This window comes from Balearica regulorum, chromosome 1, assembly GCF_011004875.1.
Source record: "Balearica regulorum gibbericeps isolate bBalReg1 chromosome 1, bBalReg1.pri, whole genome shotgun sequence".
NCBI lineage: Eukaryota > Metazoa > Chordata > Aves > Gruiformes > Gruidae > Balearica > Balearica regulorum.
Genome location: NC_046184.1, coordinates 160,164,985 through 160,180,947, shown reverse-complemented (window position 1 = coordinate 160,180,947; position 15,963 = coordinate 160,164,985). Strand labels below are relative to the sequence as shown.

The 15,963-nt window shown below is 38.9% G+C and overlaps 1 protein-coding gene across 9 annotated transcripts in view; it reads right to left on the bottom strand.

Annotated features, from left to right (window-relative positions):
• Window positions 1–11,037: 11,037 nt before the first annotated feature.
• Window positions 11,038–15,963, bottom strand: part of DOCK9 (dedicator of cytokinesis 9) — a 140,115-nt gene continuing 135,189 nt past the window's right edge. For 6 of the 9 annotated variants that reach the window (XM_075740962.1, XM_075741016.1, XM_075740952.1 and 3 more), the window contains exons 51-53: window positions 15,102–15,202; window positions 14,774–14,912; window positions 11,038–12,291 (exon numbers count right to left, since the gene is read on the bottom strand). In XM_075740962.1, the coding sequence (XP_075597077.1) occupies window positions 12,169–12,291; window positions 14,774–14,912; window positions 15,102–15,202 (363 nt within the window). In that variant the 3' untranslated portion in view covers window positions 11,038–12,168. The remainder of the gene's footprint in view (window positions 12,292–14,773; window positions 14,913–15,101; window positions 15,203–15,963) is intronic. The other 3 variants (XM_075740999.1, XM_075740977.1, XM_075741006.1) reach the window with 1 other exon arrangement.

Sequence of the window (15,963 nt, the reverse complement as noted above, 5' to 3'; positions counted from 1 at the left end):
TATGAAATTGGATTGAGGAATTTCAGGTTCTAAGAATTTCAACCCAAGGTCTTGTTTCTTTTAGCAGGATTAGAAAAAATCCAACTTCCATGCTGCATGGACCAAATGGTTTAACTGTCTTGTAGAAGCTGGTATGTACCACCCAAACCGGAGATTAAGTAACTTTCTCGCTGCTACCTGAAAGGCGGAGGCAGACAAAAGGAATGAGATGGAAGTTCTAGGTCATTCATACAAGACATCATTCTCTCAAACAAACATCCCAGGCATTTCTTCACTTACAAGCATTAAGAGTAATTGCTTCAAACACTAGAAACATTAGCATATAATTGCTTGTCAGCTGCTTCACTAGTGCTTGCTGTACGAGCTTCTGCTGTGACTAACAACTGGCTGAAATCTGGCAGGGGAACACAACTCTGGTGTAAAATAACAGCACGCTGTCCTGAACGAAGACCCAGTGAACAATAAGATCATTTCCTAAAATTATTGTGTTAGAGACTGCATGCACCTGTTTTTCCAGAATGTTGTTACAAAATAGCCACAAAGTAGAACAATAGTAAATAGCATCAGCTTAAAACTGCTAATGATTTCATGCTATTTTTCAAATTTTAGCTTCAGCATTTAGACCTATGAGAGACCATTAGCTCTGAGCTAACGCACACAGCCTGAGCTTTGTACCACAGGTTACCTACACCTGAAATAAAGAAGTAATTAAACAAATAACATCTCCTTACTGTAAAGGATATCTGCCAGAAAACACCAAGACCTTTGGAATTCAGCACCATCGGTAGCGTTCGATGTAATGGTTACTGGGGATTAAGAGCCTGATTTGAATTTCTAATCTGAATTTGCCTGCCTTCAGCATCCAATCTCTGTTACGTCTTCCTTAACTCGGTTAGAAAAGCCTCCCAGCATCCACTATGCTCTTTGTCAAGATTGCTTTTGTATTGTACACTCCTTCTCAGTTTTTCACTCGATGACTTGAAACACTCTCCCCCAGATCTCCCACCATGTAAGGTTTTCTTCTGTTCCTCGAACCTGGGGTTTTGTGACTCTTGTATAAATTCTTCAGTTCAGCATTTTAGAACCTTAGCCCCAGGGTCTTCCCAGCAGCACAGTGGTTTTATAGTGGTTTCACAGGTGCTGTAGGGCAAGGTGTAAAACCACGATACCTTCTGCTTACATCCACCTGCTGGATTAGTCCTCGTCAGCAGTTTGCTTATGGGAAACTGGATGTTCAGAAAAATCCTTAAATCCTTTTCACTGCTACTATTTTCCAAAAAACAATGTGTACATTTGATTTTCATTTCTTGTTCCTAGAAGTGTGACTTGGTAGGTGATAACACTAGTGTACTATGTTTAAAGGTCCTAGTGTGGAGCAATTAAAATCTGAGATTGACCTTTGTTTTCATGCAATTTAAAGTGGCAGGAGTTTTTTAATGTGTTTCTGGAATACCAGTGAAAATGTTGAATCATACCACTGTGACACCAATGCTTTTTGGAATTCTTCTAGAAAGCATCTCCATTTGATTTTCCATCAATGGTCTCTAATAGCATTTGCCAGGCTGTGCTTCACCATCTGGACACATGCTTTATTATAATGACTCGCTTGTATGGGACCATCACCTGGTGCTGCAGGGAGTGGAAGCAGAAACATGAAGTTTGGTTTGAATGAAGCATGAACAGGAATTACTTATGTGAAAGCACAAACAACAGCATGGGTTCAGGGAACAACATGAATTGATAACCAAAGACGTGATTAACAGCAATTAAACTGGTAAACACCGAGGAATGTGCTGTTTACATTCACGACCAGGAGGCTCGAGCTCCGATAAGGCCACAGCAGGATGACTTGTCAGCAGAAGACCTGAGCTGCGATAACAGGATGGTGGCAGTGGGGTTGCAGCACACCGTGTGCTATATGCCAGTCCACTGCTTGTTATCCCAGCGAGAAGAAAGGCTGTAGCCACAAAGATATCCAAATGAGGACACACAGACAACAGGTAGCCACCTTCCCTATGGTTTGTGGGGGATCAGGTAAGCAAGATTATGATGGAAAAATCACATTGTAATAGCTGATGGATATAAATACTGGGATGATTGTTGTGGTTTAACCCTGGCCAGCAGCTCAGCCCCACACAGCTGCTTGCTCATCCTCCACCCAGGGGGATGGGGGAGAGAATCAAAAGGGTAAAAGTGTGATAACTTGTGGGTTGAGATAAAGACAGTTTAATAATTAAAACAAAAAACCCACCACCCCCCCAAAAAAATAATATCCAAAACCTAGAAAAACAAGTGATGCCAAAAGCCTAATTGCTCTCCACCAACCGATGCCCAGCCCATGCCCCTGCTCCCTGGGCAGGCTACCTCCCTGCCAGTTTTATTGCTGAGCATGATGCCATAAGGTATGGGATATCCCTTTGGTCAGTTGGGGTCAGCTGTCCCGGCTGTGTCCCCTCCCAACTCCATGTGGACCCCCAGCCTCCTCGCTGGTGGGGCGGTGTGAGGAGCAGAAAAGGCCTTGGCTCTGTGTGAGCACTGCTCAGCAGTAACTAAAACATCCCTGTGTTATCAACACTGTTTTCAGCACGAATCCAAACCACAGCCCCATAGTAGCTACTATGAAGAAATTTAACTCTATCCCAGCCATCCCAAACCAGCACACTGAAACAATTTTCCATTGCCAAGGAAGACCCGCAGTGACATGGCACTTACTCAGGAGCCACCATTCCTTGTCTTCCATGGGGATCTCCAGCCTGCCTGGCCTCCCCGCTTGGAGATGGGCATCTTGGTGCTTATGAGCATGTGGGTGTGAGAACATCGCTGGGTGAAATCTATGAGAGAGTCACCAAGATTACGTTTGTTTAAAATAAATACCGCCTTCCCTTTCCTTCTGGTCTCGAGTTAAATTTTGTCACATTAATTTCCTACTGCACACAATCAATGAACTACAAAATAGTCCCTGCAAAGAAGAAGGACAGCTGTGTGACCAGACCTATTTTCTGTGCAAGCCTATTTTAGTTATTATTTGAATCTCGTAATCGATCTCCCAGTGTGTGTTGTTTCACACCAGTACCCTGGCAACAAGTGCATCACCATCCCACATGCTTTCTCTGAATATTGGGACAATACAAACATTATTTTGAAATTTCCATGCTCCGAGATCTCTTTTGAAGGAACGTTAGCCCACCAGCGTCTTTCGGTCAACTCTTACTACCCCTGGTTTCAAGTTTTAGGCCTGTAGGTACTGAATACCTGAGAGGAAGAAACTTCCTGTTGGATTATAAGGGAGCTACAAAATGTATCTTCATGAAAACAACATGGGTTTTGTCACTGTTTCTAAAGATAGAACACAATCACTTTGAAAATGTCTCCACACTTAATTTGACCTTTGACCACCTGCCTAGCAATGAGGCTATATTGCAGCTAGCAAGTAGTTCTGCAAAATGCCTTAATAGCTTCATCTGTGTGAGGTAGATTTTTTCCAATCAACATCTTGAATTCCTTAGCAATTTTCTGTACTTTAATTTCTACTTCCTCTTCTTTCCGCTTAAACTTGATTTTTTAAGTGTTAGTATGTCATCACTATCCACAGTTTGTCAAAAAGCAAAAGCATTTCCTCTCTGTCATAGCTTCACGTCCATACAGTCAAGGGTTTTTTTTAAAGCTTCTAGTTTTTACCAATTTATTTAATTATCAAGCTGAACAGATTTACTTTTTTTTTTTTTAATAAAATGTACATTTCATTTTAGGGTTATCTCTACCAGTTGGTAACAAATATTGTCAAGTTTTGGTCACTGGTTCCTAGCCATGCACCAAAACGCAGTATGATAATTACTGAATTATAACAATCTATAATCCAAAACTGGCTGTGTAGTGTTAGAGACAATGGTTTTCTACAAGCATGTTGTAATAAGCATATTATACTGTTGGCTGTGAGTCATCTTCCCCCACAGATGTGCACAGCAAGTTAAATCATCCAGTTCTGAGCTTTAACAACACAGCTCTTCGCCAACACGTTGCTGCCTCCTGCTTTACCAGCCAGTGCATTCCTTCATTTCTATTTTAGTTCCTCTGGTTCGAAGTTATCAGTATCTCCAAAACAGATAACAATCTATTTTAGTATAGGGTGTCACCTCCCCTATTTTATCTCTCTCAAGTAAATGATTAAAAAAAAAAAAATTCTATTCACATAAATTACTCTAGGCACATTTAAATAAAGTGTTTCAAGGCTTTATTATGTATTTTACAGTCTACTAGCAGACTGTGATGAGAAAGTATTCAGCTGTTTCAAATTATGGATGCAGAACAAGGATCCATCACTGGTGTTGAAAAAAAAAAAAAAGTTTTAAGCAATCAGAACAAAAAACCCCAACAAACCCTCAACAGGCTGCTGATGGATGACCAGAAATTTTCTTTCTTGCCACAGGCCTTTTAAAAGTCCGAACAGTCTATGTTGACAATTCTTCCACTTCATTAGACCAATTATAAAAGGTTTTTGTCACCTTACGTGCCTTGTTATTGTTTACTATGGTTAAGGTGGCTTCTAAAGCTTCACAAAATCAAGTATAGCTCTGGACTTGTCTCTCCCCAGGCAACGTTCACAACGTTCACAGAGTTACAAAATGAACAACGGATTGAACTTTTTTGCTTAACTAAGGTTCTTTCCTTACAGTTATCTTTACATCCTTGGGAACTTCTTATCTATTCATTTACAGTTCATGTCACTGAAAAAAAGTCACGTTACTTCACAGCTGTATCAGAAATTTCAGCTCCCTTGGTAGTTGTGCTAATCATGTTGACCAAAGTGATGCAGCCAATTTCTGTTCAGATTTCTTCTGGGCTTCAAATTCCATTTTTTCAAACACTAAATGCCAGCTTGAACTTACTTAGTCAGCAATCACCAGCATTTTCTTGTATATAGTCTGATAACTGCTCTAGACTGGTAGACATCTGTTTTTCCTCATATACTTGAAAACATCTGATGTCTCACTTTGATTAATTTGAAAATTATGTCTGAGTAAAGCTGGTTAAACCTTTTACCAATTCTTGAAATATTAAATGGAAATTAAACTAATTTAAAATAATATTTATTTTGGGACATAAGCCTGTATTAAAGATCTCAGCTGCAGTTCTGTCAATTCTGTTCACGATTTCCACGTCCCCCATCTCGTCAAGTCAAACATTCACATTTTTGGGAGTCTGATATCACAGCGACAAACATAAAAAGACTACGTAGCACTAGCTACAAAAACCACCATCCCAAGAAGCTACACATGCTCTTCAGGTATCCAGTGTGTGGTGGGTTGACCCTGGCTGAGGGCCAGGTGCCCACCAGAGCCGCTCTATCACTCCCCTCTTTCATTAGACAGGGGAGAAAAGGTACAATGAAAAAAAACTTACGGGTCGAGATAAGGACAGGGAGAGATCATTCTCTAATTATCATCACGAGCAAAACAGACCGAACTTAGAGAGGGAATTCATCTAATTTATTACTAAGCAAAACAGAATAGAGGAATGAGAAGTAAAGCCAAATCTTAAAAACACCTCCCCCCACCCCTCCCATCTTCCCCAGCTCAACTTCACTCCCAGCTTCAACCTCCGCCCCCCCCCCTCAGCGGCACAGGGGGACGGGGAGTGGGGGTTACGGTCAGTTCATCACGCGGTGTTTCTGCCGCTTCTTCATCCTCAGGGGGAGGACTCATTGTTCCCCCGCTCCAGCGTGGGGTCCCTCTCACGGGAGACAGTCCTTCACGACCTTCTCCAACGTGAGTCTCCTCCACAGGGTACAGACCTTCAGGAGCAAACTGCTCCAGCGTGGGTCCCCCATGGGGTCACAAGTCCTGCCAGCAAACCTGCTCTGGCATGGGCTCCTCTCTCCACAGATCCACAGGTCCTGCCAGGAGCTTGCTCCAGCGCGGGCTTCCCACGGGGTCACAGCCTCCTTCAGGTGTCTCCACCTGCTCCGGCGTGGGGTCCTCCACGGGCTGCAGGTGGAATCACTACACCCCCTCATCCTCCCTCCATGGGCTGCAGGGGCACAGCCTGCCTCACCATGGTCTTCACCACGGGCTGCAGGGGAATCTTGCTCTGGCACCTGGAGCACCTCCTCCCCCTCCTTCTGCACTGACCTGGGTGTCTGCAGATGTTCTTACATCTTCTCACTCCTCTCTCTGGCTGCAAAAGCTCCCTCTAAGTTGTTTTTTTTCCTTCTTAAATATGTTATCACAGAGGCATTGATTAGCTTGGCCTTGGCCAGCGGCGGGTCCATCTTGGAGCCGGCTGGCATTGGCTCTGTCAGACACAGGGGAAGCTTCTAGCAGCTTCTCACAGAAGCCATCCCTGCAGCCCCCCCGCTACCAAAACCTTGCCACACAAAACCAACACACAGTGTTAATGAATCTTACAGGACCCAAAGTTTAAAAAAAACCAAAACCAGAATCATAAACCCAATGCAACTTAAAAGCAAGCATTAGCTGAATTCATGCAGTATTGTTTTAAACTGGATGCAGCAAATGTGCAGTCTGTGGCTGCATCATCCACTATTTGGGGGAAGAAATAACAGACGTCAACCCATGGTAGGAGGGAAGATTCTCCACCATGTATTGGTTTTAAGAGGCATGGTGCCTCTTTAGTGCATGGCACATTAACTCACCCAAGCCCTCAAGTTTGATCAAAGTAGCAGTTGAATCAGCCCCCACATGTAAAAAGGAAGATGCTCAAAGGATTCACAGTAAAAGATCATCTACCTAAATCTCTTCGGCTTCCTCTCTTCTGTCTTTCCAGGTAGCTAGTCTTTTATAGCATTAGTCCAAACAGAACCATGCAGCAGCTAGCAAAGCTCTCGGTGCTTTTTCATCATTGACATGTATCAATGAACAAAGTGTAGCATTCCCCAGGTACTTTATGGATATCAGTTACCCCTTGTTCTTCCAGAAAAAAACAACTACAAGTTTTGTGTACAGAGAAGAAATTATAAAATTCTTCCTTAAGCAGAAAATGCCAGCAAAACCCCTAATATCTACTACACTTAACTTGAAAGGGAAATACTGCCTAATCACTAGATATAATTTAAATTCATTAATTGTGTCAAGAGCAAAAGATATTTAGAGTCTAAATGGCTTTTAAATAACTCATTATACATTCAGTATAATACCTCAGAAAGGAAAAATCCACCATCAAAGTATTTTAAAGGTCTTAAAGTGGTCACTTCTACAAATACCATCGAGAGAATTACAGAACAAGATAGTCCTTATCTGCCCAGTGTTTCTGGTTTTTCTGCTCTCTGTCCAATAGTGCAGTCCATGAAAAACACAGAACACCAGTTTTCCCAAACTTCAACAGATAGCCTTCATGACAGATCGTGACTTATATGTCTTCTATTTAGTGAAGTCTTCTTACAAAGAAAACAAAGATAAAAGAAGAAACTGTGTTTTAGAACTTTGTTATTCTTCCTGAAAAGCTTTCCTGACTTATGTGATGAAGTGTTTTCACTGAAGAGCCGGGTTCATCTAAATACTCTGTTTTATTTGAAATAATCCCATTTAAATACTGTTTTTAAAATATTTACAACATTATGGTTAGGTTTAACATTATACTTACCATGTCCAGCCTGAGAACTAACTGCAAAGACCCCCAAAACCACATTACAAGTTGCTATGTAGATATAACTGTGGCAACAGTAAAATAGAGCACACTCAGCATCTTGAAAAAAGATTGTTGTAGCACGTGTACCAGAGAGGGACGGTTTCCCTATTTGTCCACACATCCCCTCATCTCTGCTTAAGCCCAACTTGCCTCCTCATTCTTGCGACTTTACCTCCTCTCCTCTGCAGTACATGTAATTTTCTTTCCGCAGCGTGCTACCCACTGAGAGTACACTATGGAATATACTACTGTTTGGGGAAGAAAACCATATTATCACTTATTTTGAGTTAAACTGATGCCAATTTATTGGCCATGCTGTGCATACTGATTGACCAGCTGGAGAGCAAGTCACATTCACATTGCAGTGCTTCCATAAGCAATACTAGCAATTTAAATCTGTCACCTCTGCCAGCCAATATTTTTCATTAAGCACACAGACTCTTCAGCCAAATTTAGCAAAGATCAAGACTGGTCAACAGTTGCAAAAGTTACTAGAGAGAACACTAAATTGTTGGATGAATACAGTGAATTGCATTTTCTTAAGGAATCGGGCTAAAAAGGAAGAAGAATTAAAATATCCTCAAATCTCATGAGTAGATGAAAAACCTATATCATAATAATCACCTGAAAAATTAAACAAGACATCATAGTATCTGCTGGTGAAGTATGCCAGAAAGTTGTTCTCCCCAAGTTTTCTGAAACATGTGCCCATATTAAACATCTTGCCTGTGCAAATGTTTAATGCATGTTGAGATTTCTATAACTTCAAGAACCAATGCGTTATGATCACCCAGAACAGCCTAAATATGCCTGAAATAATGCACAAATAGATTAGAATACTGTGATACATAAAGAAGATGACTATACAGTTATTATACAGTATAGACAGAGAAAATACAAGAAACCAAGGCAAGGTAGACAAGCAATTGTATTTAGACAGCATGGCTTTAGCTAATTAATACCTATCTCCCTTCTGTTTGCTCACCTGGATGATGGCTGGAATCTTTTTGCTTATCTCACAGCTCCCTTAGGAATAGGGATCAGGTGGTTTCTGACTTGTTTATGGTTTCTGTCTCTTCCTCCTCCTGTTCTGGTGACTGCTGTGCCGCAGAACAGGCTGCCTCTTCTGATTCTTCCTCCCTTACTAAACAAGTTGATGACTTTCACTTCCATTGTTTCTTCTTGACTAGGGAGGCAACTGATATAGTTAAGAGTTGGGTTTCTGGTTTAGCCAGGGCTCGTTGTATGTCTTCTGCTGCAGAGACCCTCCTCTTCCCCTTGAGAGTGCTGGATAGTGCTCAGTTGGCATATGCCAGGCCCCGGCACAGGGTGGTAAGTTGTGTGTCTGGCATAGCCAGGGCATTCTTTTTTTTCAAACATTTTATCACTTCATCAAGATCCTGCACTTGGTTGGGGGTGAAGTCCCAGACCAGAGATGACAGTCCTAGGCACCTGCCCATATCCTCCCACATGCCTTGCTACCCATAACCTTACTGCCTTAGAACACATCCCTGTGTGATATTCCTAAACAGCTGGTTAACCTTAGGAAAAGCTGGAAACATATTAATGAAACATGCTAGTAAGAGTATTTTGGTTACCCAAGGATGTTCAAGATACTGAAGAGTTACTGTAAAAAGGGAGAAAACATCTAACCCTGCAGGAAAAGAGGGGGTAGTGCCATTCTTCATTCCCTCCACTGCCTGATTCTCGGAAGAGAAAAGCAAAAAAAATTTGTTAATTATCTTCATGAGATGGTTCCTGTAGTAAACGGAAGGCAACAACACAGGGTCCAAATTCCAGATTAGGCTCAAGGACAATGCTTTTATCATAGTTCTCCCAGGCAAAACACAACCAAGTGCTACACTGCACAGCAAATGCCAGAAGTCAAGTAACAAGCTCTCAAATGTGAGGTACAGCAAGAAAAAAAAGAGCATGACATTGATCAGATGAATCAATGCCAAGAACACAAGTAAATCAACATTGTGACCAGCAACCATTAAACAGATGATAATGGTAACTTCCCTCTAATGCACTGAGGTCAAACCTGTTATCTCAAACCCCTCAAGCCCCACGTTGGGTGCCAAAAAGGACTGTGGTTTAACTTCACACAGCCTCTCGCTTGCTCCCCTGCAGCAGGATGTGGGAAAGTATCAGAAGAGTAGAAGTGTGAAAACTTGCGGGTTGAAATAGAGACAGTTTAATACATAAAAAACCTCAAATAAACAAAAAGAAAGAAAAACAAATGATGCAAAAAACCCCAACTGCTCACCACCAGCTGACCAATGCCCAGCCAGTCCCTGAGCAACCGCTGCCCTGGCAAACTTTCTCCACAGTTTTTATTGCTGAATATGGAATATGCCTTTGGTCAGTTGGGGTCAGCTGTCCCGGCTGTGTCCCCTCCCAACTCCTTGTGCACCCCCAGCCTCCTCGCTGGTGGGGTGGTGTGAGGAGCAGCAGAGGCCTTGGCTCTGTATAAGCACTGCTCAGCAGTAATGAAAACATCCCTGAGTTATCAACACTCTTTTCATCAAATCCAACACATCACATCATAGTACTGTGAAGAAAATTAACTCTATCCTAGCCAAAACTAGTACAGAGCCTGTCTTTATAAATAAAATAACCCATATTAGATACTTAATTTACCTGTTGCAAAAGTAACAGCAAAAAAGGGAGGCTGGCACAGAATGACTTATTCAGAAGGTAAAACTCAACAATTATAATCTTAGCATATCTAAAACCAAAAAAATAGAGGGTGTGTTCTCTCATATAAATGCATCATTTAAGATTATAACCAAAATGTCTGTATACTTAGAATTGAACACGTGCTAATCATTAATATTACTCTATGAAAACCTACATCAAGCTTTTGCCAACTGCATTCCACAAATGAACAAAAAAGTGAAAACATATAGGATGAAGGAGGAAAAGGAGCACTGTGTCTTATCACAGCATTATGGATTCACTGGCTAGAAGTATTTTATCTGAAGGGTTTTTTTCCCCATTTTTTTTTAAAGGAAAAGAATTTTAAACAAACAGGAATTTTGTTTCAGAAACGTAATTGGAAAAAGTAGAGTTATCCAGCCTTTCACTGCCAGGATGAGGAAAAGATGATTTCTGCCGTCATTCAATGAAAAGTTTTGAAGACTTCCTAATATTAACTATAATGGTGAGCAACAACCTTGAGTCAAACATGATGAATCCAGAAACGATGTCTTACCTAATAACCTAAATTCCCTTTATTGACAAGGAATATGAAATACACCCTAAAAGTATCTGCATCTCATCTGATACTTAAGCTGCAAAAAGACCTTTTTTTTTTTTTTAAAAAATCAAGCTTTCATCTTTCCCCAATCTCAGGGACATACCTAAAATAAAAACCAGAGCACACAGTAAGAAAAGTAACTACTTTTTTCCTTTTAATATAGATGTAGTACAGAATGTTTAATTACAGCAGGACAGTGCTTCCAGTTAAATAAAATTAAAAACCTTTATTTTCCCCAAATATAAAATTACTAAATTAATGTCTTAAAAGAATAAGAATATGGAAAAAGCTTTAAATTATACCACCATTTACCACAGTAACCATGATCACCAATTACATATTCCATTGCTTTGGCAAAAAAAGTTTTTTTTCTTTTAATAACTGCATATAAACCTAACATAGCAAAGACTGTATACATCTTTATATTGCACTTATTTATATACAGGAATAAATGAACTGTAAAGTCTGCATATACTTGGAATGAGCAAATTTTCACAATAAACGGAAAGCAGAAAGATAAGAGCTGGTATGAATATTAAAAAATGCTTAGAAATGTAATACATTTATGTACAGACTGTATGGACTGTATTAACAAACAATATGTACATAACAATTTACTACTATTGATATTTTAGTATAACTCAGTGTTCATTAATACAGACCTTTGGTTGTATTTAGTTGTTTAATAAGATCTAAGCTCACATACCTCCAAAATGCAACAAGGTATAAAATAAAGCACAACAATTTGCCAAATGGTACAAAAACTACTATTGTCAGTTCCATTAAGCCCAAAAAACTAGTGTCTCTGTCTAGCCTCAAAATAGTTCTTGTACTTGGAATCAATCTCTATGTGCCATACACAAGAAGAACACCTGAATGTTACATATCTGCAAAATTACATCCCACAACACTTTTTTGTTATGTGCAATTCATTTTAATAATACTTTCTAATGAAAGAGAGAAATTAACTTCAACTTCATAGTTTTCCAACACGCACTTCTGCAATGACATCGTGAATACTTTTAAACGCTACAAGCAAGATTAAAAAATATATGTGCGCCTCACTCTAAAAGACTATTACCAGTAACTGCTATTTGCTAAGTGTGCTCAGACATTCGTATGAATTATGCAGCTTGCACGTGCCCAACATTTAGCTTCAAATTCATCCTGAGTTCGCACACAATGAAGCAAATCCACATACTTCGGAAAAAAAAAAAAACCAAACAAAACCAAAACTGAACATACTTTCCTTTACAAAATAATCATGCAACTGAAGAAGAACTGGGCATCCCATGAACTGTTGTGCTTGTTGGAGTTCCACTTATGGCGTTGAAAATGTGTAGTGAATTAGGCATAACACTGGCCTTTTCTTCAACTGGAGTAATCTTAAAATGGAAAACATGTATTTACCAAAATGTTACAAAATGACACAAGCATTTATAAAACAAGCAGCACATTATGAAATTGGCTAGCTATCAACTCAACTTTTTAGTACTTTCTCAATTGCATAGAACTTCTTTTGGGGATGGTTCCTCTTTTCAGCCATCCTCTACTAGATTTAGAAGGGCAGTAGTTATGTCTCCAACATCAGTTCTCCTAATTTAGGTATTACATTGTCCTCTCTAGAGGAAGGAGGAAGCTATTCAAGCTTTTCTCATTTCTCTTGTTAACTTTCAAAAGGAGTTTCACAAGGACAACAGGCTTCCTTTTTGCCCTTTTTTTGTTTGTTTTCTTCTTTGTTTTGACTTAGATACAATTTGAGCATTTCTTAACAAAAGCTATCGAAACACCAAAACCACTTCATTCTTAACAGCTATAAATTTCCTGATGCTAAGATTAGAAATATTGGACAGAAAGGAATTATATAAAGATTAGACAAACTAGGAACAAAAAGTAAAGAAAACTAATTACCATCCCATCTGATCATAATGGCAAGCAGTAGAGGAGAAAAAAAAAGAAAAATCTGTTAAGATTCTTGTCTGTATTTTTCATGATAGAATCTTTGAAATTATTTTAAATCCACACTATTATAAGACAGCTAATAGTTGACATTAGAACAAAATGTAGTGAGAAGCTCTTTTTCCAAATACAGCAATAGGCAGGCACACAAAGGTGACACATTTTTAAAGATTTCAGTGAAGAGTCTCATGATTCTAAGCCTTCAGGGGAGTGATCAATCAAATTTTTTAAAAACAACCCAACAACATAGCATGTTTTAATTATTTACAACTAATTACATTTATATAAAAAGAACACAGTGGTAGGCTAACAGTACACGTTACTGTAGTAAGTGCTGTACTTTCATATTCTGCTCACACTATCTTATGGGCATCAGTTGTTTGTCCCTTCTTCTCTGAATAAAGCCTATGTACTTGCTGTATTCTTGTGCATCACCATAATTATATCATAGCACAGAACTACTCATAGCACAGTACCCAAAAAAAACAGATCAGGAAATAACGGAGAGCAAGAGAGCATGTGAAGTAAACTTTAGACACTTGACAAATTTTTGAACAGAAAAAAAAAAATTGCCATAGAAGTTTTGGATACCATCTAAGCAAGGATAGAATAAAGGCAAACCTTTCTTAGATAAACCTACAGATAAGCTGTTATACTGGCAAGCTGACTAGTATTTTGAGCAAGTATTTACTGGATAACAATAGAGTAATTAAGAGATGTAAAAAATAGTAAATGGATAAAGTCATTGTACCTTGAAAGGATGCAATCCTGAAAAAAAGTTGGAAGATTAACAGAGCATTTAAATATCAGCTAGACTGAATGCTTCAGGTAGGTCTCAAGTTTGATTTTTCCTGTACAATGTGATTTCTGAGTAAAGCCTATAGGTTTTGTACAGGCAAGAGAAACTCAGAGCTCTTCTCTGTATCAGATGGTTATCCAGACTAGGATGCACTGGTTCCTAGACTAAGAAAAGTTCCTATTATGGTCACACATCTAAGAAAGTCTTAGATGTGCATTTGTAAAGTAAAACATTATCAGAAAGCACAGGTATTTCTTGGGGGGCAGAAATACAAGTCTTAAGGGTTAAGAACCTTAAGAACTGAAAAAGATTATACAAATAAGAGTGGATGAAAGAAAAGGAACCTGGTGTGATGAGTATGATGAATAAAAATGTCAAGAAGGCAGGGATCATGCATGAATCTTCAGCCCTTCCTGTCTTCCTAGAAATAATATCCTTGCCTCTGAAGTCAGGAGACATTTCTACCATAGATCCCAGATGCAAAATTCTATATCTAGCTCCATGAGAGTTCTAGTTTTCCTTTCCCTATACCTCCAGCTTGTCTGTAATGGATTCCCCTCAAGAAAATGTGTTGGGATACCTCTTGAAAGATGTTTAACTCTTCGTTGTAGAAGTAAATGCTTACACCTCTAAAATCTAAATAAAAAGGGCTAAGTTTGCAGATCAAATGCCCCTACAGTTATCATAAAGCATATACTGAAATGAACTTTTTGGGTCACTGAATAGAGATCCCTGTAACTACACATATGAAGTGTAAATGCCATATATATTCATGTCATTAAATTTGTTTTATCTTTACTGTAATCCTCCTCTCCTACAAAAAAAACAGGCTGGTGCCAACCAGATTTACTTTCTTGACCTTCAGAATTAAGTCTTATTCATTAAGAAAGTATCTGCAGAAAATTCACAGAGAGAAAAAAAAAAAATGACAAAGTTCCACAATTCCATGATATACTTACATTCCAGTGGGGGGCGGGGGAAGAACACAAACCCAACCCCTCAAAACACCCAGTCCTCTTATGTAAAGCATTACATACACTTCTCCTAGTTGGTTCACATTACAGCTACATTCTGAATGCTAGTATGAATAATTTAATTTCAGTACATACTTGTTCATGCATTATTTCAGAAAGCTCTTTTGCCATTTCTCTGTAGTTTGCTTTCATTTCTTCTTGATATTCCAACTGATCTTCCTTTATAAGTCGTTCATTTACACCCAGAGCATGCCCACAAGCTTCAACAAATTGCCTGATTTAGATAAAATAATAAAAAAGATCTTAATCAGGAATACAAAATCCAAAACATTAATTAAAAATGCCAGCTTAAAGCATGCTTTTAATGCAGTCAGAACACTATAAATGTTAAAAGTTTGAAAATAAATTCTTATGATATCAGTCCTGAAAATAGTATTTTTTTTTCTTTCTTCAAAAAACATACCTAAAAACTTCCTTTAGCAGCTTTACTTTATTGTCTGGATATCTTTTGGTGTTTGTGTCATCTAAGAAAGCTCTTGCGTATGCTAATGGACCAGCATTAACCTAAAAAGAACAAGAATTACAAAATTAAGTCAGTTGTCTGACATATTGTCTTAGCAATAACAAGTACTACAGGTCTGATTTGTTTTTCTTAGGAGAACACATTTAATTTCAAAAAAGTTGGACTCATGAAATAAGAAAATTGCTGGAGTTGGAACACAAGAGCAGGAGAAGTCTCTACAGACCTCATACAGATGTATGAACCTGGCCTGGTACAAAGAAACCACTTCGATGATGTGACAAAGTAACAGCTGATATTGCCAATCCGTCATCTCCATTTATGAAATTAGGGTGGGAAAATTAGCTAAATCTACTACTGTTTGGTCTGTTATTTATTGAAAACACACTTCTAAGCTGAAAATTCTGCCATAATTAGCAGAAATTTAATTGTGCTATTATGGCAGCTACATGAAAAGTGGATTCAATGATTTCTGACTAATCCCTATTATTTTTTTATATTAAGACCCCCTTGCTTCTCATCCCAAATGCTAGCTTGACAACTTCCTGATTCTGGAACTTTGGGTTGTTTTGGTTTTGTTTTGTTTTTTTTTTCTTTTCTCTTCAGTGTGACACCGGTTCATTTCTGATGAGTGTGTTTACTGTTCCTTTGATTTGAATCAATTAAAAATAATAGAGCAGCACTTTTGTAATTGCATTCTTAAGCCCCTTACCATATGGATTTGTCCATGCTGCAACTGCTTTATGTACCCTATTTTGATTAATCTAATGGTTTCATTATATATTCAGTTCTTGCTTGCCTTAGG